The sequence below is a fragment of the Anguilla anguilla genome, chromosome 13 (assembly GCF_013347855.1).
Source record: "Anguilla anguilla isolate fAngAng1 chromosome 13, fAngAng1.pri, whole genome shotgun sequence".
NCBI lineage: Eukaryota > Metazoa > Chordata > Actinopteri > Anguilliformes > Anguillidae > Anguilla > Anguilla anguilla.
Window position 1 is genome coordinate 38,619,740 of NC_049213.1, and position 24,044 is coordinate 38,643,783.

At 42.0% G+C, this 24,044-nt stretch overlaps 2 protein-coding genes across 11 annotated transcripts in view; both read right to left on the reverse strand.

The window, feature by feature from the left end:
- The window catches only part of LOC118211675 (transcriptional enhancer factor TEF-5-like), a 33,911-nt gene extending 28,530 nt beyond the window's left edge, over window positions 1-5,381 (reverse strand). For 3 of the 9 annotated variants that reach the window (XM_035389077.1, XM_035389076.1, XM_035389075.1), the window contains exon 1: window positions 3,362-3,460. The gene's annotated coding sequence lies outside the window, so the exon portion shown is untranslated. Of the gene's footprint in view, window positions 1-3,361; window positions 3,462-5,154 lie in introns of those variants that run through there. The other 6 variants (XM_035389069.1, XM_035389070.1, XM_035389072.1 and 3 more) reach the window with 6 other exon arrangements.
- A 2,487-nt stretch (window positions 5,382-7,868) lies between these two features.
- On the reverse strand, window positions 7,869-23,822 carry LOC118210782 (tubby-related protein 1-like). 2 transcript variants are annotated; one of them, XM_035387208.1, is made up of 14 exons: window positions 23,775-23,822; window positions 23,246-23,276; window positions 17,981-18,107; window positions 17,517-17,621; window positions 17,099-17,221; window positions 15,705-15,818; window positions 15,033-15,221; window positions 14,609-14,691; window positions 13,961-14,128; window positions 12,523-12,635; window positions 11,855-11,963; window positions 10,863-10,961; window positions 10,005-10,176; window positions 7,869-9,482 (listed from the first exon to the last, which is right to left on the reverse strand). In XM_035387208.1, the coding sequence occupies exons 1-14, from the start codon at window positions 23,819-23,821 to the stop codon at window positions 9,349-9,351; spliced, it is 1,614 nt and encodes a 537-aa protein (XP_035243099.1). In that variant the 5' UTR covers window position 23,822; the 3' UTR covers window positions 7,869-9,348. The 2 variants fall into 2 exon arrangements, with proteins under 2 accessions (XP_035243099.1, XP_035243100.1); XM_035387209.1 differs by lacking the exons at window positions 23,246-23,276; window positions 23,775-23,822 and adding an exon at window positions 22,671-23,161 and having other exon boundaries at window positions 9,349-9,482.
- Between the last annotated feature and the right edge of the window lie 222 nt (window positions 23,823-24,044).

A 24,044-nucleotide genomic window follows, 5' to 3' on the forward strand; every position in this document is an offset into this window, starting at 1 on the left:
ACTGGCACTGTGTTAAGTCTGTCACGAGGGTGACAGCAGATAGTGGGGGGGGGGGGGGGGGCTGGAGAGGGGGCCCATGCAGCCAGCCCATATGAGCGCCTTGGTCTATCTGATGCACTCCCAGCTCCTCCAATCACGCCCTCCTGTTCCTGCCTGACACTCCCAGCTCCACCAATCACTTCCTCCTGTTCCTGCCTGACACTCCCAGCTCTACCAATCACTTCCTCCTGTTCCTGCCTGACACTCCCAGCTCCTCCAATCACTTCCTCCTGTTCCTGCCTGGGCCTGTCGACATACATACATACATACATACATACGCACATACATACATACATAATTGCAAACCTCCACCCCTCAGTGGCTAAGGACAACACATTCCCTTCCTGTGTATTGTACTTTGACTTTGGTCAAAGAATAGCATCTTACAATTCTGACATTGATCGGATCGTCTTCAGTTCTGACGATAAGACTACGCTGGCAACGCTGACATAAAAGAAATGAGAAAGGCCTATATTGCTCTGTCACTGCATAGCGTAAAGCCCCAACTTGATTAGAAAGATATTAGCATAGGCACATCGGAAAAACAAGATGGTTCGATTATGTCATGGTTTAAATCAGCAGTCTGGAGCCTGACAGCAGGCCAGTATAGTCCAAAATGCATCTGTAAGAACACCCTGTCCAAGTGATCAAATTAGCCTCGAGCAGGCAAATAGCCACCTCTCACACTCCACATGAAAAAAAAAAAAACATTACCAACAAACAGCGAGTGTTTTTAACAGAGTCAGCTCTCCAGAAAGCGGGAATGTAAATTGTGTGGAGGAAGGCCTTTTTTTTTTTACGTTATCGTTAAAAAGAGGAATCGGGAATGCAGCAGAACGTTAACCTTTCTGGCTGGACCGCAACAGCGGGGCCAGCCCTACAAATGCGAATGTCTGTGACTGAGTGACTGAGTGATGAAGTTACACCATTGGTCGGCCGAGTTATGGAGTTACACCATTGGTTGCCCGGTCCAGCCATATACTAGGTTTTGACCTGGTCTTGTTCAAGTCCAGAACCTCTCAAACGCCATCTGACACTGGGATCCTGACGAGGCCCCGATTCACGGAGAAATACCGCCGTTTTTCTTTTTCTCTCTCTTCCTTTCCCTTTCTCTCGTTTTTCAAAACCACATTTCATTTTGTACCTTTGTGTGTGTTGTATTTGTATTTGTGTGATTTATATTTCCCTTATATTGCACCTAATAAAGTTTGATTTTACTCACGTAAGAAGCAGAGGGGCAGACAGGTCAACTTATTAAGCAAACATGCAGCAAACCTTCTTTGCATTACAAAATACTTCAACATGTTTATGTGTTATTATGCATAGAGCATGAGTTGGGAGTCAGTGATTTCGGCTGGCAAAAGCAAAAAATGAAAAATAACAAATAAAAGAGGTTCAGATAACGATGATCAACTACTTAATTTTCAGTAAACCTACAGCATCAGTGATGTATCATACTGGCCATAGCATTAGCATTGGACTGATACTATAGGCTTGTTCTGGGTTAATGTAGACTCATACCAACAGAACCCCGATATTATCCTGTATCCCCAGATGGAAGTATTATTTTTTTCCCCAAATGATTGTGCTGTATATATATATATATATATACACACACATATATGCATAAAACACAAAGAGGAGATACTAATTTATGAATCAACAAATTTATGATTTGTTGTTGATTAATATGCACTGTCCCTTCTTAAGTAAATAAATAAATAAATAAATAATCACCAGTGATTCAACCTCATCTTGGGTTTCGTTTCCTAAATTCTCATTTTCAATGACCTGACTCAATTACCTGGATCCGTACAGGACCACTGGACTCTTGACATCATAGCTGAGTCACTCAGGATAAATCTTTTAATTTTGCCCCCACTTGCAGCACACTGCCCAGGTTTCCGTACGGATATATTTCACTCGCTGTAAATGCCTTATTTTGTGCTGTTTCGGAGGGGAACGTGACAATTTCTGCAGAATGTGTTCAAGGACTGCGGGATATTTTGGCCCTTTCACCATCTTCTCTTTCCAGGGTTAAAATATTTTCAAGGATTGTGGGAATTCTATAATCTGTACCACAACTAGCGAGCAGCCAAACTCCAACCACAACATCACTCTGGATAACGATATTAAAACTGATTATTTAAAGCTTAGAAGACTATGGAAGGTTTCTTTTTCCAGTTGTAAACAGTCGAACTGTGTAAGGGTGATCGGTACTTGTTTTTCTAAATCCTCCCTATGAGTAATTTATGGGGCGAAAATATTATTTTTCCCGTAAACATAAGGAACATATTCCCTAAGCTAAATCTTTTCTTTTTTTCTTCCAGGAAGTCACATGACAAATTTTGGAGGGAAAAGTCACATGATAAATGCAAATATTGGAGAGAAAAGAAGCAAAGAAGAGTCATTTCGCATTACTGCCTTAAAATCACAATGAAGACTGCCTGTGCGGAGATGACTCTGAAAGACCACATCGCCAGCTCGTGTGATAAATGTCCTTCCCTCTTGGTATTTCTAGTTCTTTCACATGATTATAACACATATTTCACAAGAAGAACAAACAATTTACGTGTTGCTCCAGAACTTTGTGAAACTGGAAAAGCCAGTTGGTTCTTGCCTGTCAACCCAAAACGACAGGAGTGTTCTTCAGTGCGAAGGAGTGATTCTTACATTACTTTAAAATATCCACCCACTGAAAATATTCTTTGGCTTATCTGTAATATGAAACTGAAAATGATAAATTAACTCTGATATAGTCCTTTTACTCTGTATGAAGTATATGTGATCCCAGTTGTATTCATAAACAGAGTTAAATTAACTATGAATTTTACTGTACACACACCACACACATAAAGATTAAGGATAGTATAAATCTCACTCTCTCAAAAAGATAACATTATTTAGACATTGTTTATTTATTGTAATGAACTGATTCATATTATAATTATTATTGTTGTTATTAATAATAATAATAATAATAATAATATAGTGTTTATAACAGAACAATGCTATACAAGCTGAATCCTGGGGACCTGTGTATGATGTATGATGTTTTTTGTTATAGTCAATCTCTCAGATTTAAAACTGAAAGCAAGTGTATCAATTAATTTAATGTTTTCCCATTAAACTAGTCTTAACACACTGAAGCGTTTTAATGTGGTGTTTCAATTACCAGGTGTACATAGGCTACTTCTATTAATTTAGAATTTATTTCACCTGTGTAGAACGATAATAGGAGCAACTGAAATCTATCCCCTTTCGAAGAAAATGATTTCCCACATAGCAAATTACAGAAAATGAAGAAAAGATATTAACTGACCTCTCTCTGGATCAAAAGACTCCAGATGCAAATAAGGGAACTGGAGTTTTCATCGGATCCATTTCTGACATAGAGTGTCTTAATGGGGTAAAATAATCCGTCCTGACATTAAAAGCGTCACATTAGGAGCAATTAACAGCTCGTTAAAAATTAGGGGTTACAACTGCGATTGGAACGAAACGCCAGAGATCACTCAGGAGTCTGAAAACCCTCGCGCGATAAAATACAGCATATCAATGTGACATCAGTTTCACAAGACACTGTGAAGAATTCTAGCAAAACCATTCTTACTGGTCAAAAGAATTCAGTTAGCAGTTCATATTATAACTGAAAAAGTGTACTGAGTAACTGGGAAGGCCGATTCAATTACACCCTACTGCGGCCCCGGTGCGTAAGCAGGCTTTCGTTGTCACCAGTCACACTGACCAAATTACCTAATTAGACGAATACACTCTTTACACACGATTGTGCTAATTAAATAATTGAGAGCAGAAGTTGGCATGAAATAGGCCAACAGAAACAGAAAAACCGTCCTCCTTCGACACCCCTGAGGTGGAGTACAACTTTCTCGCGAAAGGGTTAATCCCTCTCGAGCGCGCTTGGGAAATCCGAAACTGTACTTGTGCCTGGCCGATTCCGCGCGTGACTTGACAGGGGTGCCCGGAGGATTTTGGTAAAGTCGCAATATATCGTCGCGATAGGAGTTCTCACCACCTGTTTCAAGTTCGTCGGCGACCCATTTAACTTAGGCTTAAAATCGTTTTGTGGCATAATATGATGAAACAATATTTACAGTTATTGTAACTGATTCAGACACACAGTAGGCCTACATTTTAATGCGCAAGCGCTCGTGTCGTTAAAAGGTAATATAAATTTTTAAAATCTATGTCTGAAACTGAATATCGATACATTTTCTCCTTTCGTTAAATTGTCCACGGGCTGACAGTCATTAAAATGATATTAAAACACTATGACGTCATATTCGTGGAAAGCAACAGATTATTTTACGCCAAAACAAAACGAACAAAAACTTTTTCTGTAACTAACACAGAACTGTTTCAACAACGCGCGGGTAACCACAGCACGTTAACTGCGGTCTGATAAAATACATGCACGTGCTGGTCGCATGAAATATCTGATGCTGATGATGAACACAAAAGTAGGTTACGGTTCTGCAAAGATACAACCTCTTTAGCAATAACAGACTATGGCATTTGCGGTTAAATGCTATAACGTAGATATAAACTTTCCTGGTATTTATCCTGACGAAGAAAACACGGTCATTATCTGACAAATTTAACTTAGCCTACTCTCTACAACCAAAGGATCCACTTACCTAAAAAAAAAAACGGGCATTAAAAATCCGCGTTCAAAAATGAAAATTAATCCAGCTGTAGGTGCTTTCCTTCCGTTTGTTTTCCTGGCAAACCCGAGTGGAATACAAATCGATAGGTAACCACTCAAAAGGTTTTGGGAAGTTATACATTTAATTCTAAGTAAATAAAAGAGTCTACTGGACAAGCGATACATGCTCAGCATTTTGAACTGAAGAAACGTCTTCCGAAATTCCCGGAATTATTCAAAATTATACTTATCCAGTAATTTGGTTACGGCATCAGATACACACAGAGAGGACGTCGTACTCGAAATATCAATCCTAATTTCTTTTCTTCCCTTCAACTTGAGAGAAAAATTCAAAATATGACAAAGATCTGAACACTTCAGCAAGCACGCAGAATGAAAACTTCACCCAAAACCTCGATTAGACAAAGAAAACTTATTTTCAAACTCACCTTTAGTCGATAATTTACTCTCCTACTCCAGGAGCAAGTTAAAATCTAACCGAATTCATACACTATTTTTGAGGAGCCTTTTTTATCTTCAATAAATATTTCTCCCGGTTTGACAGTTAAGGTGGAATGCGAAGTATGAGTTTGGTATGAAATCAACGCACGACGCTGGAAAAGGGGGAAAACGTTTAAGGAGGAGCCATGGGTGAACGTCAATCAACATAACTGGGGGTAGACACTTTCCAGAAAACCCCACCCTCTCTAGTTTTCGTACCACGATACGTAGTCAATCTTCGGAGAACCACACCTCCCAAATGTAACTATAGACCTATAAATGCAATAAAAACGTAACGTCAAACTAGTCGAACAAAAAGCTATTGCGCAACATCGCATGTTTACGGCTAGTTTCATACCGAAGTCAAACAACAATCGAAGAAGGTATGTAAAACATCTCTCAAAACAGTGATTCCCAAACTCGCTTGGCACACGAACGCGCTTCAAGAATAATTACGTTTCCCATTCTAATGAAACTGCCGCGTTCCATATGCTTTCATAAGGTATTTAATTTGACTAGCCTGAATGTCACACTGCAAAGTATTCATTCATTCATTTTAAATGGCATCTCACGACACATTCCAAACTCTCCTTATCCATATTTTGGTACCCATTGTCTAATATTTAATGAGTCGTTTTGCACTTTTAAGATGGAAAATCTATACACGAAGTTGGCAATTATAGTTAAATGTTTCTGTATGTTTGAAATATAACAAGTTGACCTGATCACGAACGTTCTTTTGCATTTGAAATTTGTGAAGTAGTTTATTGATAAACTGTACATAAATAAAATATTACACATATTGCAGGAAATGTATACACATTTAACATCTATAGGCCTACTACAATTGTGGTTACCACACACAGATGCCATTCTAATATAAATAAACCCTAATATGAACAATAATTAATAATGATAAGGAGTTTTGTCTTATTATTTTAATAAACTGAGTTATTAATATTCTCTTTTCTCTAAAATCAGGTTAAACTTATGGCCAAGTTTGAGCTTCCTGGCTGAGGGAATAATCGTTTTTGGCCAAAATGCGTAGGAACTGGCAGGAGTCAATGATTCCATTGACCTTAAAAGAGCCCCAGGACCCATAGATGCAAAATATCCCATTGACATTACAGAGCCACTGCCATATTTCACTGCAAGCGTGAAGATTTTTTTCAAAATAAGAGTCCTCCTTTTTTTGGTGTGAAGTCCACGGCGGGTGCACTTTGCCAAAAGGCCAAATTTCGGTCTTATCTGACCACAACACCTGCTGCCAATCCGAGGCCCAGGGGCATTTAGGCACAATGACGCTTGTTTTTTGTTGATTGCCCCGCAGTGGGGTTTTATTTCTAGCGACGCTTCCAATAAGCCAATTGGCACGGTGGGTCTGTGTGACCAAAAGATGCCGCCAAGATTCGCACACCTCCAGCTGGGGCCCCTGGATTTTATTTTCTCCGCTTCCTAAACCGTCGGCCTCACTGTGTGTGGTTGTGAGACACGTCTGCCTGCTCTACCAGGCACATTTACCTCTGAAGAGCACTGTGTGTGTGTGTGTATGTGTGTGTGCGCGTGTGCATGTGAGTGTGCGTGTGTGTATGTGTGCATGTGAGTGTGTGTGTGTGCGCATGTGTGTGCATGTGAGTGTGTGTGTGCGCATGTGTGTGTGTGTGGAGAGGGGGGTGGAGGGGTGTGTGTGTGTGTACGTGTGTGTGCGTGTGTGCATGTGAGTGTGCGTGTGTGTGTGTGTGTGTGGAGAGAGGGGGGGTGGAGGGGTGTGTGTGTGCGCGTGTGAGTGTGCGTGTGAATGTGCATGCATGCATATGTGCATGTGTGTTTGTTTGTCAGTGTAGTATATCCAGTGTAATATATCCAGTATTGCAGCTGTTCTTCTTTAATGTGAAGCACATTTTAATTTGGGATGATACTCTTCAGGAATTCTGCAGGAATTTGCATGCATTCCAAAATATTACTGGTCTGTCTCCTGTGCCCCATAAGTCAAACTAGATGATGATGTAATTATGATTCTACTCTTGGTGAGCCCAACTAGGGAAACAACCTGGCAAATGTGGCCTCTTCACCGCCATGAACAGGCCCATGGCTCTGTGGCAACAGCGCCGTCTGTAGGAAAAACACCTTACTGCACAACGTGCACCCATTAATGTGTGACTCATTTTAACCATTCAGACTGTTTGGTGTTCTCAAAGTGCTTGTAAAACAATTTTTTTAAATATTACACAATTTACATTAATTTTTGGGCATGTACAAGGTTTAGGACCATAAATCAGGACAAAGCAGAGAGAGAGTATGTTTTCTTATAGTTGCTGGCACAGATTTAGACCAAGACACCTTGTCTATCTTTTTTAAGCTAGGCCAAAAGTAAGTCTCTAGCTGACTTATCAGCTTGCACTTGATGTTCACAATGACCTCTTTATCCTTCAGAGTCGAGTTCATGATGTAACAATATGTCTGATAAATGTTCTAGTAATATCTGTCGAGGGACTGAAGGTATACAAAGTCCTGAGGGTTGTGGCTTCATGAACCACAAAACCCCAAACCCTGACTCTAAGATGCAGCCTTACACAGTTGTGAAAATGTGTAGTACTTCACCCTTAATAATTCCCTCCCTTTGCACCTCAGCTGATGTGTGGTGAGTGTTCCAGCACAAAATGGCTGCCTCTCGTGGCCCAGGAAGAAGCTACACACTGAAGGTGTCTGAGATGAGCTTCTCCGATTCACGATGAGACTGGGAACAGAAATCACTACCACAGTATTTTTTTTACTGATGACTTTATTTTGGTTTGATAGTATTTTTTCTGAGCGCAAACCCTTGTATCTCATGGTGTAAAGTAGCCATAATATCATAGACACCGGCACTGTAAATTTTCAGTTGGAAAGAGAGATCATACAGTTTTACTATTACAAGGAATATTTCAAAACATTCAAAAGAAACAATGAGTTATTGGGTACGTAAATGTTTCATAAAACAGTGTGATGTTAAAGAAAGGCTAAATAAAGAACATTAAGAAAGGCATGATGTACCCATAAAAGCATTGAAAAAACATTCACAAAATACATACACTCTAGGCCATAACTACACTAGAAAAAAGCAATGCTGATTTGTTTAACGAAAACATTTTTTTTACAACAAATGCTCCCCATAACAAAAAGCAATGAATGATAGATTCACAAGGATGACCATTTCAACTGCAGCCACGATACATTTTCATGTATTTCACAAACAAAAACATTGTCACCAAACAAACATACAAACTCCACAAATTTATATAGAGATGCACAACAATATGTATTTGTGTATTATTTTGAAAATCTAAATGTTGCACTATTGTTCTGAGAAACAGAGCACTGTCTAACTAATGCATATCTGAAGCTACTCAATGGAAACTTCATTTTCCTGAATTTATTCAAATTGCAAGGCAAAGGATCTTGCCAATGCATTTGGGGACAGAGAATTCGGGCAGTGTGTCAGTATCTAGATATGATATAATTTCTCCAGATTGTCTCCAGATATACAAATTTGGTGTATAATTAAATCATTATAATAAATAGGTTATACATATATATTATCCTGAGTTGTTTTCATTTAAACATCAGTACAAAAACCATGAGGTTTTAATCCTGAACATATGCGTGAATATTGCTATATGAGGAAAGCAGAAATGCAACTCCACGCATGAACAGCAGAGGGCGCCCAGCAGAAACAGTTTTTGCTGCTTTTGCAGTGGACCAAACCATCTGCGTTTCCCCCTGCAGATCTTCCACAGGCATAAGCCTTTTTTTTAGACTCCAAATCCCAGAATTCCCTTCGGATTATCCTTCACATCCCACATTGAGCCTCTCTTCCGGGAAACGGCCGGAGAAAGTAAAACTGATGCTAATTAAAGTAGCCGGGAAAGATTTATTTGAAACCCTGGTGACACTGAAACCGCACGTTGTTGAGGGCAGGTCTGGATGGCAGTCTCTTTTAGCGTAGATAGCAGGCCAGTCCTGGCAGTGGAGGTGGTTTCGCCTCACTTCCTGCGGCTGGCTGAAGGAGGAGGGTTTGCCGTGGGGGGTTTATGCATCCCTCGCCTGTGTGCCGGGCGTGTATCTCAGAGACGCCCCACGTCCGCGGGTCTGTCGCCACTCCTTCACTCGCAGGCCAATTTTCCGTCGAAGCTGGACAGGGCGATGGCGAAGGCCTGCACCGCACACAGCGGGTAGCTGTAGTCCAGCGTGAAGGCGTCGTCCGCCACGCGCCCGAACTGCATCACGATGTAGTCCTCTGGGAACGGGAAATAAGGGGGGGATGGAAACATGGACAAAAAGGGTTAATACCTAGCCTTCCACTGTTAAAGTACGATATAATCTACAGCTCCTCAAATCCGCATTTCACTACAAAGTCACAGTCTGTGACTTCGATGTGTGTTAGATGTTGGTGAATTCCATGATGGGAACTGCACTGCAGTGCCAGTCATGCTCAGCAACAACAGAATTTTAAAAAGGTTCCATTGGTCAAATTGTATTTGATACAGGTTGCAGCCGCAATAAACACAAGTAACAGCATTCAGGTTGTGTGATTCATCTCTTTTATGCCAATATCATACTACTGGTACATTTTACGAAGCTCAAATTACAATTCTTCATATTTTGGATGACAAAACTGATTTAGTCGAAACTATGCATGTGAGTCGTATCAGGGATTGACCTGGATTCACTGCGCTTGTCTGGCATTAAAGCCGGTTTAAGGCGAGGCCCTGCAGCCGGGGTTGGCTGGAACCAGTCTGGGCGGCGCCGCGGCGCTTACCGTCTTTGCTGTGGACGATCTGGAAGTTCTTGATGGAGGCCTGGGTGACGCGCCCGGCGAAGTTGAGCACGTGGGAGGCGGTCTCCTCGTTCCAGACGGGCGTCTTGTTGTGCAGCTCGATCAGGTTCTCCGTCTTGCGGTTCTGGTAGCGGGTCAGCAGGCCGTCGGTGTCCTAACGGCAGAGAGAAACGCCAGAGACACACGTCCCCCCCCGTTCACTTCCCATCACGGTAATACACTTACTATTACACTGCTCATAGTAATACCTCAGTCATTATTTAAAATATGTGCTGGTAGTTAAGTAGAACATAGCATTAATTTAAATGCAGTAATAATTACATTACATTACATTACAGGCATTTGGCAGACGCTCTTGTCCAGAGCGACGTACAACAAAGTGTATAACCATAACCAGGAACAAGTATGACGAAAACCCTAGAGAGAAGTACCGGTCCAAGTGCAGGGAACAACCGCATAGTTCAACTTGGACCCTGAAGGTTAAACTGTTTAACACTAACAACGAGAACGGCAACAACGCAGTCTATGCAAAAATACAAGCAGTAGTTAAGACAGGTGAATTAACTAAGTCACCTACAAAACAGCTGCCTAGTTACAACCCTAAGCTTACAGTCATTTACAGATAATAACAACAATAATAATAATAAATTATCACTCCACACACAAACCGTAACTTACAAATAGTGTTACAAAATAAATAATACTTTGTCATCAAGTAACTGTTTCTAGCCCTTGTAATGTTTTATAAAAACGGCCGTGTTCGTGATGCGGCGCTGATTGCGCGTATGTGTGCCATCGCTGGTGCACAGCAGTAAAACTGAGAGCTTCAGTTCCGCTTACGTTCCGCGGTCGGATCGGCACGCGCTCGCTGTCCTCGCTCATCCCCGGGATCAGCACCGTCATCCGCCTCGGGCCCTTCATTCCCAGGACGTTGGTCTCCTGGAAGAGAGCGGCCAATCAGGGCCAGGTATGACGGGGCGACATAGCTCAGGAGGTATAAGAGCGGTTGGTCTGGCAGTCGGAGGGTTGCCGGTTCGATCCCCCCGCCCTGGGCGTGTCGAAGTGTCCCCGAGCAAGACACCTAACCCCTAATTGCTCTGGTGAACGAGAGGCATCAATTGTAAGGTGTCAGGGCGGGCGAGGGAATGGACCCAAACGCAGAGTGAGGGGAAAAAACACAAAACTCCCAAAATAGAATGAACAAAGACTTTACTAACAAATCCAGAAAAAGGGGAACAAAAAGCCTCGCAGGGCAACTCTCACAAACACAAAGGAAAACTTCAAAACACACAGGAAACAAGAAAAAACAAAAATCCAAAAGCCCGTTGAAAACAGAACAGGGGCAGGAACACTCAGGGCAGAAACACGATCGGAAGCACGATCAAACAAACTAACACCAACAACAAGGATCCAGCACCTGAGTCAGGGAGAAGGGAAACTTAAATAGACGCGACACAGACGAGACACAGGAGGGCACAATGAACAATCAGGCCACAGAGAGGGAAGGGAAAACGAGACAACCAGCAAACAATAATTGGATAATTGAAAACAATAATACAATCGAACAGGACACAAAACAGAAGTGCCGCCATCTGGCGGCCCAACAAGGAAAGACAGAGGGAAAACACAGAACCCTGACATAAGGCGCTTTGGATAAAAGCTATATAAATGCAGATCATTTACCAATTATATACAGCGCTTTTTTTTTTTGGTGGTGGTGGAATGCCTGCGTTACTACAGCAACCTGACAGGCACTGTATCGGTTCAGACGCCTCGCCGGGCGACGCCTCCGTCTGGCCAATCAGACGGAGTCCCGCGGCTGATTTACTCACGTAAATGATGGCGGCGAGCTCCTGGCGGGCGTTGGACATGTCGGGCAGAGCCCGGTCCGGGTTCAGCGCGTTGTCGAACACGGTGAACCTGGTGCCCATCAGATTCGACCTGTGGAACGGAAAAACCCCCACGCACGCTCAGCACGCTACCCCACGCACGCTCAGCACGCTACCCCACGCACGCTCACGCTGGGCCAAGGTCCCAGTCTGCATCGCAAAAAGGCTTAAACCATGTTTGGAATACTGCATGAGAACAAATAATGCATCTCGTGCTGAATCTGCCCTAAATGCACTACATGAAAGAGATTTAAATGAGGAGGAGAGATTTAAACAAAGGGGGAATAAACTCCGTTAGTGTCGTAGAGCTGTGAAGTAAGGCTAAACTTCAGCTGCTTACTTCCTGCCCTATGTTACATCCAAATCCCTTCATCAAAATAGCATATTGCATACAGATATATACTTTGTGCTATGAATTGCTAAGTGCTATAAATTCTCAATAAGGCAGCTTATTGTGGCAATAATGTTGATGTAATGTGATGTTAATATTAATCTTTTAAACATTCACATAATATTACCTTCAGGAAGATTTTAATCTGGATTTAAATTTCCATAACATTGATATTAAACTACATAAATTCTGTCAATCAAAATTGTTCAAGTGACTTTACCTTAATTTTCCAATGAAATTCTCTCCACCTCTAGACATGTCTGTGGGATCTATGGAAATCAGGTAGTTAGAGGTAGTGCTCTTCTTTCGCTTCCTGCCAGCCAGAAGAAAGACCTGGAAGTGAAAGATAAAGATGTCATGGGCGGGACTAAGACGACCTTCTGACCCTCCGCTAATCCCTCTATCAAGCTCAGCCTCCATTCCAAAATTATTCCTAATTTTCCGATGGGTAACTATAGGTACTGTATTTCTAACAGCATGTTGAAAGACATAATCCACTCAAAAAATGGCCCTACTTTCAGAAAAATGTTTTTTAAAAACCTTGTGTAATCACTTTTGTACATTTTAAAAGTGTTAAATCATAAAGATGTGTTTACTTTTTCTATGTAAAAATGTGAAATAATACAATTTGTTTTTAATGTTACATGTATACGAACAGGAAAGCTGGTGCTTCTTCTGTAGCAAAATTAACATTCACAAGTTTGCAAGTTTCTTTTGTTAGCAACCCTGCCAAATGGAATCACAATAGCGTTGAGTTAGCAAGCTAGCAAAAACATGGAGAACTACACTGAAAATGACACTGACTCTGATTTGATTCACTTTGTTGATGACGTCAAAAAGACCAATACCAAACTCACCAGCAGAGGGCAGCATAGGATTTTTTTCTTCCAGTATTAAAAAAAAAACTTCAAAAAAAATCTACATAGTATTTATTATCTTAGGTTCTTTCTTTAAACACAGCCAATAAAAATGATACTTTTGATTGCACACAGTCTTTAAAATGCAGCAATTACTTTACAGTATTATTAACTTTGGAATTCAAACATAATACATTTTTACAAGTATACTAAAATTTTTACAGTATGCCCTGATGGAAATTCCAGCTACCAGCCTACGATGGAGTCTAGCTGGATCCAGCTTCTGCTCCAGTTGGATACCATCTGGAATTTGGGGATGATCTGTGGTCTGTACCAAGATGCCCCCCCCCCCCCCAACTGGCCATGGCCTTACCAGCACGGTTGCTATCTTAACCCAGAGGTACCACCAGGAATTTTGGGCCCCATGAAAAGATCTCACACTGGGTCCCACCACCCCAGAAAATCCTGTGTTCTAATATTTTTTGGGGCCACTGGAGTCTCTCTTCACCCATCTTGTTGCCAGCTTGACCATCTCCAAACCAGCTTTAAACCAGACTGGACCAGCTTAAAACCAGGCTAGATCCAGCTTAAAACCAGGCCAGATGCAGTTTAAAACCAGACTGAAACCAGCTTCAAACCAGGCCAGATCCAGTTTAAAACCAGACTGAAACCAGCTTCAAACCGGGCCAGATGCAGTTTAAAACCAGACTGAAACCAACTTCAGCCCAGGCTGGATCCGAGCTGGAATTTGCCCTCCTCTCCCTCCAGCCGCAGCCCTGGGTCAGCCGGCCCTTCCGTTACCTTCTTCTCGTTGTCCAGGTGCAGGAAGTAGGTGGGGTAGAGGCCGCGGTCCATCCCTCGCTTGTCCCGGGTAACTTTGCACTTGACCGTGACGCCCTGCTGGGCCGGCTGCAGCACAAACTCCTCCAGGCTGTTGAACTCGATCACGGGCGAGGGGGCCCTCTCCTCCTAAACACAAACCACGCAGGTCAGTGCCTCCACATCAGCAGAGAGAGGAGCCACGGCTCCCCCTAGAGGTGCTGTTCATCTTTTCGCATAAGTCAGTCCTGACGACCCAGTGGCTGGTTATTGGTTTAAATAAAAATAAACATCAACTTCAGAAAAACGAGTCAGTGTGTTTATCAATTAATATGTGTTTCTGATGACTCACATTGCTGAAGGTCAGTCATAAATCATAAATCATTTCTGCTGTGTAAGTTGATATTAAACTCCAGCCAACCAACACTGTGCAGTGTCATTAACTTGCCAACTAATTTAAGCAAGTGATTCATTTAATTTAATGCCATAACATGGCAAGTTATTTTGCAAGGTGGATCGATATAGATAGTGACTGATATCACTGCATATCTCTGCACTGACGATTTTGTAGTTTGTAATCCCAGGTGACTGAGGGCAGAGGGTTTCTGTTGGAGGTGGATATAGACCCACCTTCTTTCCCTTCTTCCCTTTCCCCTTTTTCTTCTTCACTTCTGAGTCATCATCTTCATCACTCTCTTCGGCCTTTGAAGATCCTGAGAGAAGAGGAGGAAGGGGTGAAAGAATATTGGCTCCTTTTCTCCGTTGTCCCAAACACCTTTGGCTTACAAAATATGACCAAGCTGTCCATTGAGACTGTCCATTATCTCCACACACATACGGGGAGTTCAGCCATCAGCAGTAAAAGGTTGCTACAAGCCCGGGCGTGCACAGAAATCACCTAAATTTACTCTCCAAACCATCTCTGTGAATAAAGCTAACTTACATTTATTTGTAAATCAAGGTAAAGGTTAAATGTTTATTGAATCCATGGCCAGAATTTCTGAACACAGCTTTTTCTCGAAAGCTCCACAATAACTAGGGTGGCAGAACATACCTTTCTTTTTTATTTTCTTGTCTTTATCTTTGTCTTTTTCTTTGTCCTTCTCTTTGTCTTTCTCTTTGTCCTTCTCCTTGTCCTTCTCTGCTCCGGCCTGGAACATGGAGGCCGGGTCGGCATTGCTCTTCTTCTTCGTCTTGCTGGACTTGGTCTCCGGTTCGCTCTCCTCGCTCTCAGATTTGGACGCTGTTTAACGAGTCGAATGCAGGGTTTAAATTCGAGTAAAGGTGTCTCTGTTACCCCTTACATTTCTGCTAAACTCATCTACTGAACTCCCGCAGGGCCACTGCACCAGCTACGGCTGAGAAAACAGCTGCTCTCATTTTTTAGAAATTTGTAAACCTATTCATTTCAGCGTACTTGGGGCTTTTTCATGAAGGATTAATAGTTTTCTTTAGTTAGCATTCACTATGTGTATCTAAAGTAATGTTTAAAAATCTGCTGATGAATATTTTCTGGTAATGATGGATATGCAGGAGAAATACGACCCCTGGAGGATGAGATGTGGCTTCTTAAGGGGCTTTTCCTGCTAATGAATGCATTTCAAACTGGAGGCAGTGAAATGTTCAGTACAAGTTCAGCACATCGCGTTAATGGCACCTGTGAGGCTTTCTCACTCAGAAATATTTTGTCTCCTGAAAATAAATAATTAAAAAATGAAATGGTCACCTTTCTTCTTGCTTTTCTCTGGCTTTTCCCCGTTTATGATGAACAGAGAGGCCGGCTCCTTCTTTTTGGGTTTAGATGATTTTCCTTTTCCATCTGATGATTCACTTTTGTCCTCTGAACGAGACACAGCAGAGAACAAAGGAGTTTATTTTTTTTATTTTTACAAAAGCACCTCAAAGCAACATCATCATTTTTACCATGTTGTTTTGGTTACATTACATTACAGGCATTTAGCAGACACTCTTATCCAGAGCGACTTACACAACATTTTAGTCAGTTCAAGCCCCCTTCTGATCATGAATGCAGCTTTAAACGGGCAACATGGCGCTAAAAAACTGATCGTTTTTTTAAAATTCTTATTTATTAAATATTTTTACCCGTTAATATTAGCAATATGAAATTACGTACATTTCAATTAATTTCCATAAGAAAATGAAAGATGTAAATAATGTCAGACCCGTGTGCACTAGGTTCTTTAAAAAGGTTTCCTCTTCTCGTCGCACAATCAAATCTTCTCCGTAAGCCTCTTAGCACACCAAGAGAAAAACAGATTTGGCCTCCTCACTAATCGTGAATAAAAGGAAACTGCTAGCACGCAAAATTAGGCTCCTTTCCCTAGCTTGATTTTTTTTCCCTTCCATAAGAGCATTTGCCTAACCTGTAAAAATGTGAAATAACTTCAGGTTGAAGACTGTAACTCCATCCCAGAGTTTCTGTTATATTTAGCCATCATGACTGTGTTGCTGTACTTTTCCAAAGGCATGTGTTTACTGACTCCCCACCTGTACTGGAGTCATACAAAATATGCAGTGTAGCATACAGGTATACTAGTGATGTGAATGAGGTGTCATTTCACCAAAAATGGATTGAGTCATCGTATGGCATCGGTCACCTATAATCTGGTTTTGCTGTGGAAATAAATAACAAAGTGAGCCAAAAGAGATTCTTCAGTTTGAGCTCTGTCACTAGAATGAGGGGGTCTAAATGGAAATTAGCAAAAGGTCAATTCTGCACAGACATCAGGAAGTATGTTTTTTACACAGAGAGTATAGTCGCTGTGTGGAAGAGCCTGCCAGGTCATGTACTAGAGGCAGAAACTCTGGGGGTTTTCAAGACCAGGCTTGACACGGTGCTAGATGCCATCTAGTTTGTAGGTAAATGGTGAGCACTAGGTACCTTTGGTGGTAGGAAAATGGCAAGCGTTGTTGGGCTGAATGGCCTGTTCTCATCATTATGTTTTGTTATGTTATCTTTTGATTGGTTAGGACAAGACCTTGATTGACAGGTCTCTGTAGCTCCACCCATTAGAATTAGAATGTTGGTGAAAGCCTCACTACAGTATGCTGAGTGTAGACTGACTGTGACATGTGGACTGACAGGTCACGCACACTGACCTTTGGATTTAGACTTCTTGTCCTTGGTGTCTGTTGTTGTGCTGTCCTTTGAGGTCTTCTTCTTTGTCTTCTTTTGGGGAGTTTCGTCCTCTTCGTCATCGTTGTCATCCTCATCATCTGAATCTGATCCAGTTTAAAAGGAAGATTAAGATCAGACCAAGGAAACTGTAGCTGAACTGGGGTTTGTGTAGCATGCGCGAAAAACTGAAACTACAGGCCTGTAGACAGTGTGGTAACAGGGCCTATAGGTTTTAGGTTTGAATCTCAGGAAAAAAACTGCTTGATTTGAATTTTATTGGCATTAATCTCTGTAACTGGACAATGCATAAGAAATGTATGTTAATGGGGATATACAGAGAGTGAAATTGGTCCGTTGTGATTATTAAAGCACAGCACTGAGCATAGATTTGATCCTTACTCTTTTTCTTCTTTGGAGCACTTTTGGTCTTCTTCTTTGGCTCGGCCTTTGTCCCCGATTCTTCCTTTTCCTTTTCCACTCTTTTTTTTTTCACCGTCTTTCCATCTTTTGAAGGGATTGAAAGAATGGGATGGGATGGGGGTGGGGGTGGTGGTGGTTACATCACCATTGTTAAAACCACATTTCAAAATCACTGCAAACAGCTAGTAGCAAAATCAAAAGTCAGAAACATAAATATCTTATTTAATATTTGACAACTGCCTAGTTTTACAGAAGCACAGCTACAGGTGTATCTCATCATAATGCACAAAAACTACAGTATGTGAGTAAGACAGTTCTGGATGATAATATATTGGGCATTACTATTCTATCAGTGGGGCATTAGTACATAACAGTGGGGCATTAGTACTCTATGGGGCATTAGTACGCTATCAGTGGGGCAATTAGGGTATACGTGTGCATACTCTGTGCGGGTGCGCTCTCCTCCTCTCCAGAGGGGTCCTCGCTCTTTTTGCTCTTGGTCTTTTTGGGTTTGGCTTCAGAACCATTGGTCAAGGTCACGACTAGGTCCTGCTTCTTTTTCCTGGGCTTCTAACGGGTCCATCCTGAAGGAGACAGAGAGCTGCTGTCACAGGGTCCCAAAGTCAAGAGCTCCCAGCAGGCAATGGGGCATGGAACTCCATCTCCCAGCACTTATGCAGGCAATGAAAGCTCCAACTTAGGGAGCAGGGAACTCCATCTCCCAGCATTCATGCAGGCAATGAGAGTTCCGGCTTAGGGAGCAGGGAACTCCATCTCCCAGCATCTATGCAGGCAATGAGAGTTCCGGCTTATGGAGCAGGGAACTCCATCTCCCAGCACTCATGCAGGCAATGAGAGCTCCAGGTTAGGGAGCAGGAAACTCCATCTCCATACATACAGAAAACACTATACATAGATTTACACAAGCATCTGCCTCACTACAAAATAATTTTCACAGGTTTGACATACTGTCGTTGCAAAGGAGTCTGTAAATGCAATAACATTTCTTCTCTATGCTGGGCGTAATACACAATACACATTTCTATAGCTGCTACATATGTAGTTTTCTTTTTTTTATTTTAAGATCATAAAATGTGAATGATACTTAAGAAAACAGAGAAAATAGGTGAGGAACAGTGTGAGACGAAGTGTCAGTGACTCACCGTGAATGCACACGGCAGCAGGGAGAAGCCAGAATGGGAAAGATAAAGTTAGAAATACAGTTTCAATGGAACAGCTAATTAACCCACCCCAACCCCCCAATCCGTGGCTTCCCCTTGTGGGCGCTGTAGCCAATCTGTGGCTTCCCCTTGTGGGCGCTGTAGCCAATCTGTGGCTTCCCCTTGTGGGCGCTGTAGCCAATCCGTGGCTTCCCCTTGTGGGCGCTGTAGCCAATCCACGGCTACCCTTGTGGGCGCTGTAGCCAATCCGTGGCTTCCCCTTGTGGGCGCTGTAGACAATCCACGGCTACCCTTGTGGGCGCTGTAGCCAATCCGCGGCTACCCTTGTGGGCGCTGTAGCCAATCCGCAGCTACCCTTGTGGACACTGTAGCCAATCCGTGGCTTCCCCTTGTGGGTGCTTGTCCTAAAGCCGCTGCTCTTGAATTGTCTTCCACCGGTCTTGTCAGCCTGTGCTGAGGTCACCATTTTTCCCCCTCCATAGAGCAATAAACCATTTCCAAAGCCAACAGCACAGAAAGGCAATATTCACCGGTTCATTACGCTGGAAAAATCTCAGGGCTCGAGCTGAACATGATCATTGGCTGCTTGGTGATTCATGAATTGACGCAAAGTAGGAACTTTGTGCATCAGAGAATTTCGAGTGCACTGAAAGTAGTTATTTTCAGAAGGTAGAAAGCATAACATTACATTACATTTACATTACAGGCATTTGGCAGACGCTCTTATCCAGAGCGACGTACAACAAAGTGTATAACCATAACCAGGAACAAGTATGACGAAACCCCTAGAGAGAAGTACCGGTCCAAGTACAGGGAACAACCGCATAGTTCAACCTGGACCCTGGTGGTTAAACTGATTAACACTAACAACGAGAACGGCAACAACGCAATCTATGGAAAAATAAAAATAAATAAATAAAAATAAATAAAAATACAAGTAGTAACATCGGACAGACACAAACCAAAAATGAACTACATTGTCTAATCCAGGGGTGTCAAATCCTATCTGAAACGTGCCAGTGTGGCTGCAGGTTTTTGTTTTAGCCCAGAACCATGATATCTGATTCTAATTAAGGAATCGTGGTCTTCAATAAAGACCTTGGTAAGCAGAATCAGGGATCTTCTTGCTGGGCTAAAACAAAAACCTGGCGCCTTTCGGATAAGATTAGACAGCCGGGTCTCATCTCATTTCTCACATTAGGGAATGATGTAAAATCCCCGTGTTAGAAGTGGTGGTCCAAGTCCAGGTCTTTCACCATTATACTACACTTCTGCCCATACATAGCTACGCCATGGATGCTTTCTAACACTGGATACACGTGTGACAAACTGCCGATGTACCGACCATCGGAAGAGCTCCTGATATGGACCAGACACAGGGCTAAACGAAGAACACAGAGAGCTGCCTCTTGAAGACTCTGTGTTGTGTGTGCGTGTGTGTGTGTGTGTGCGTGCTTGCGTGCGCGTGTGTGTGTGTGCATGCTTGTGTTCAGTGACTCTGCATGAGTGGTTTTGGGTACCTGTGTGAACTTTAGAGCTTCTGGGTGAGGTGACCCATTTCACCTGAGTAAATGGCCTGGGCATGACTCAATTACACAACCTTCCCTTCTTAATCACCCCCTGAATTGCCTGCCAGATCTGAGCCAAAGCTTTGCTGTCACTTCCAATCATAGCAGAACACAAGAACACACTGCTGCACAGTCACACCGGGCCAGAGAAAGGACAGCTTTTGAAAAGCATTGTGGGTAAACAGGAGAAAAGTGGCTCAAGTTATCATCCACCTCACTTGTCTCCAGAAATATAAAACATATACATGATTTCAGAAAAAAGCATGACATAATCTTTTATTACTGATTTCAGTGACTAGTGAGCCAATTGCCTCTATTACAGAATAATTTATTTCTGACTTGAGTAACTATTGACCCTGATGGCCTTCATTACTTGCATATTTTCATGTGCTATGTCAAGAAAGGAAATGAAAAGATGACAAAATGCGGTGTATTTCAAACTCCTCTGCAACTCTTCAATAGAGAACAGAAGCCAATTAATTTAGTTTCATTGCATGTCTAACAGGTCACCCCACTAACAATGTGTGCATTATTGGCCCTTAAGTTCAGCTTCACAAATAACTACAATTTTCTTAACTGTTATACAAAATGACTCACTGTGTGTTGTTAGTGCTGTTACTATTTGACATTTGTGTTCATAGATGAAAATGTTCTTGTTCACAAATCAAACTGTTTGCATTCATCAATTTTATAATTGATTCCAGCAACATCCAACTACAGATTCATGTGAATAAATAAATAAATAAATAAACATATACTGATGAGTTAAAACTTTTAGTGCGATTGATCCATCAATCAGGAATTACAGTGGAACACTGTGGAGCCAGAACTGGCCTTGAGTCTGTTTTTGCAAGAAGATTAAGTAGAAGACAAGGGAAATATAAGTAAGGGTAGCGTAATTTCCTGGTACTTTAGTGTGACCGCATGCATAATCTACTTAAGACGCCATTTTGCGTGGCTATTTATAACCTTACCTCAGACAATCCTCACCCACCTGATAACTGTGATTCAGCCCTCAGGGCTTCCATTATAAATTGGGTTCACTGGGAGGTGGCCTCACTAGTGTTCACGGCGTCTGCCGAAAAAGTACTGAATCCGTTTTAGATTAAAGCTTCCCATAATCCTTTTCTCATGTCTCCTTTTCTACCACTCTGAGTTTTCGCTGTTGCGGAAACGCACCGGCCGCACGATTACAACGAAAACGGCGTAAATTAAATAGCCTACACTGTTAGCCCCGGTTAGCGGCTCTGTCCCTGTTAGCCGAAGTTCTCGATGGAATGAACGCATATGGCTCACATTTGGACTGAGATGCTTCTTTTTAGTGTGGCTGTTTGTCTCGCCCGAGTGAGGCAGGCTGCTTCCCTTTAAGGCCTATCTGACTGGCACTACAACCGCAACCCCAACATGGTGTCAGAGGGACAGGACACACACAGTTGAAACATGTGATAGGTACCACTAATATGCGTAAAACCATTTATGTTCAGGAGCCAAGTTTAAACACAGCAGTCAGGGAAGGACTAGTTTCACCTGCATTAAAAAGTTCATAAGCAATCAAAATGTTTTCAATGGCAAGTAAATACATATGCATATTATTTTATTATTTTAGGTTTGTCACTAAAAATGACCCAAAACCATGTACTTAAGCAGATAAACAAATGTTTCACTTAAAAGTAAAGATCAGAGAAGGTTTCTTAGAACTGTCAGTCCCTCCAACACTACTTTCCTGGCCTATCCACCTGTTGTGTGCTTGATACTAAAAGGTAAATATTTCCAGGTAATAACAGGCAAATGTTTGCAGGTAATAGTAAGTAAATGCCTTCAGGTACTAACAGGTAAATGCCTCCAAGCACTAAGAGGTAAACATGGACCAGTTAGATATTATGTTTAATGCGGGCACGGATAAAATCACGGATACTTCATTAGAAAACAATGCAGATATGAGTTTAACCCGTTCAGTACTTCTTTAGAACAAAATCAAATTTGTAACCTGCCAACACGGAATGTTCTCACAACGTTTCATAATGTCAAAGCAGCATTTGAAGAAAAAAAAACAACAACAGCAAGATGCTAAACACGCTCGCCCAACAGCTAATGCCCTTATAATCATCAGACGTAGGCTAATGGAAAAGGAATTAGCTCACAGGAAAGCAAGCGCGGAAGCTACGGTGGCATTGTTATTGTGCACTCATATCTTTTAAAAGAAAATAAATACGGCACAAAAAAAAAATCGACAGGTCACATGATTGCTATGCGAGGGGAAAACATGCTTAAGCCATCCACAGTAATGCACCGTCCATCAGAAAAAAACCCCAACTACTAATACTGTACATCTATCGCTCTTATTCACAAGAAGAGGAGACGAGCGGTTCGCCCCAAGTTTTTACCTTTTCTTCAGACATAATCAGCCGGGGGACATCTGGTAAACAGACGGATCAGTAAAACCGCGCTGAAATAAATCCCGCCGGTGGAAAAGAAGAAGGGGAGCTGCCCGGGTTAGCCGTCAGAATGACCGGAGAAAGCTTTTCTCAATGACGCTCCATCAGCAAGTTGCTAAGAGGATTTTTTTCTCTCTCTAACCCCATCTGGCATGAAGAGACACATGGACGCCGGGTCTCTATGTGTGTGTGGTTTGTGTGCATGTGTGTGTGTGTGTATTAGTCTCCTTGTGCACATCCTTGTGAGAATGCATGTGCGTGTGTGTTTGTGTATTAGTCTATGTGCCATTTTGTGCGCGTGTGTGCGTCTCCTTGTGTACATCCTTGTGAGAACGCATTTGTGTGTGTGTGTGTGTTTCTGTTTGCACGTATTTATTTTTGCATTTGTGCATGCATATGCGGGGGAGCCGTGTTTGAACCACGTGCAATGTGTGCATTTCTGCTTGTGTGTGTGTGTGTGTATGAGAGAGAGAGAGTGTGTGAGAGTGTGTATGAGAGAGAGGGGCACACATTCAATGACTCACCTGCAGTGGAGTGGAGTTGTCCTTATCAGCACTAAGGAAGAAGAAACGTGTATTTAAAAAGCTACCAATTCCAAAATACAGGTGGTTATCTGCCTGGAATATGCTCTACCACCATTTGTACCATTCAGAGCTTATTGATATAACATAAATTATATATATTGTGCCTTTTTAAGGTATTTGTCATCAAATATAGAAACAGATGTAACAAGATGTAACATTGAATATGTAACATTCCAAAGGCCTAAATCGTGTAATGGAGTTGAAGTTGCAGTTGCAAACGAGCTGGTGTGTTTTTATTATATAGCTCATTATAGATAGGGTGTACAAATTGAAAGGTTTTCAGTGTTTATGTAACTGGCTCATTGGGTCTCATATGCCTCAGACAGACATTTTTCATTCCTGCACAGAGTGAATGACAGGAACATAGACTTAATAAACATAGGCTGTCTACTGCTTTTGTGTATTTCACAAAAAAATACTGCATTGGGGAAATGATAAGACTTTAAGGAAATAAATCAAAAATACTCACTCGTTTGCGGTCCAAACTTCCTTCAGGGTCTTTTTCTGTAAAGGCATAAGGAACCTAGAGAGAAAATTCCAGAAGATAAAATGGGTAAGGAAGGAGGGACCCCTGAATTAGCCCCACCTGAACTTTGACCCTGAATGATGTTCTCTTTCTGGTGCTCTTTGTGCTAGAGCTATACTGAATACTGCAGGACTTACACAGAAATAAAACGGTATTTAAAATCACCGGTCTGTTGAGTGGCCGTACGCACTGAACCACTTAATTGTGCATGCC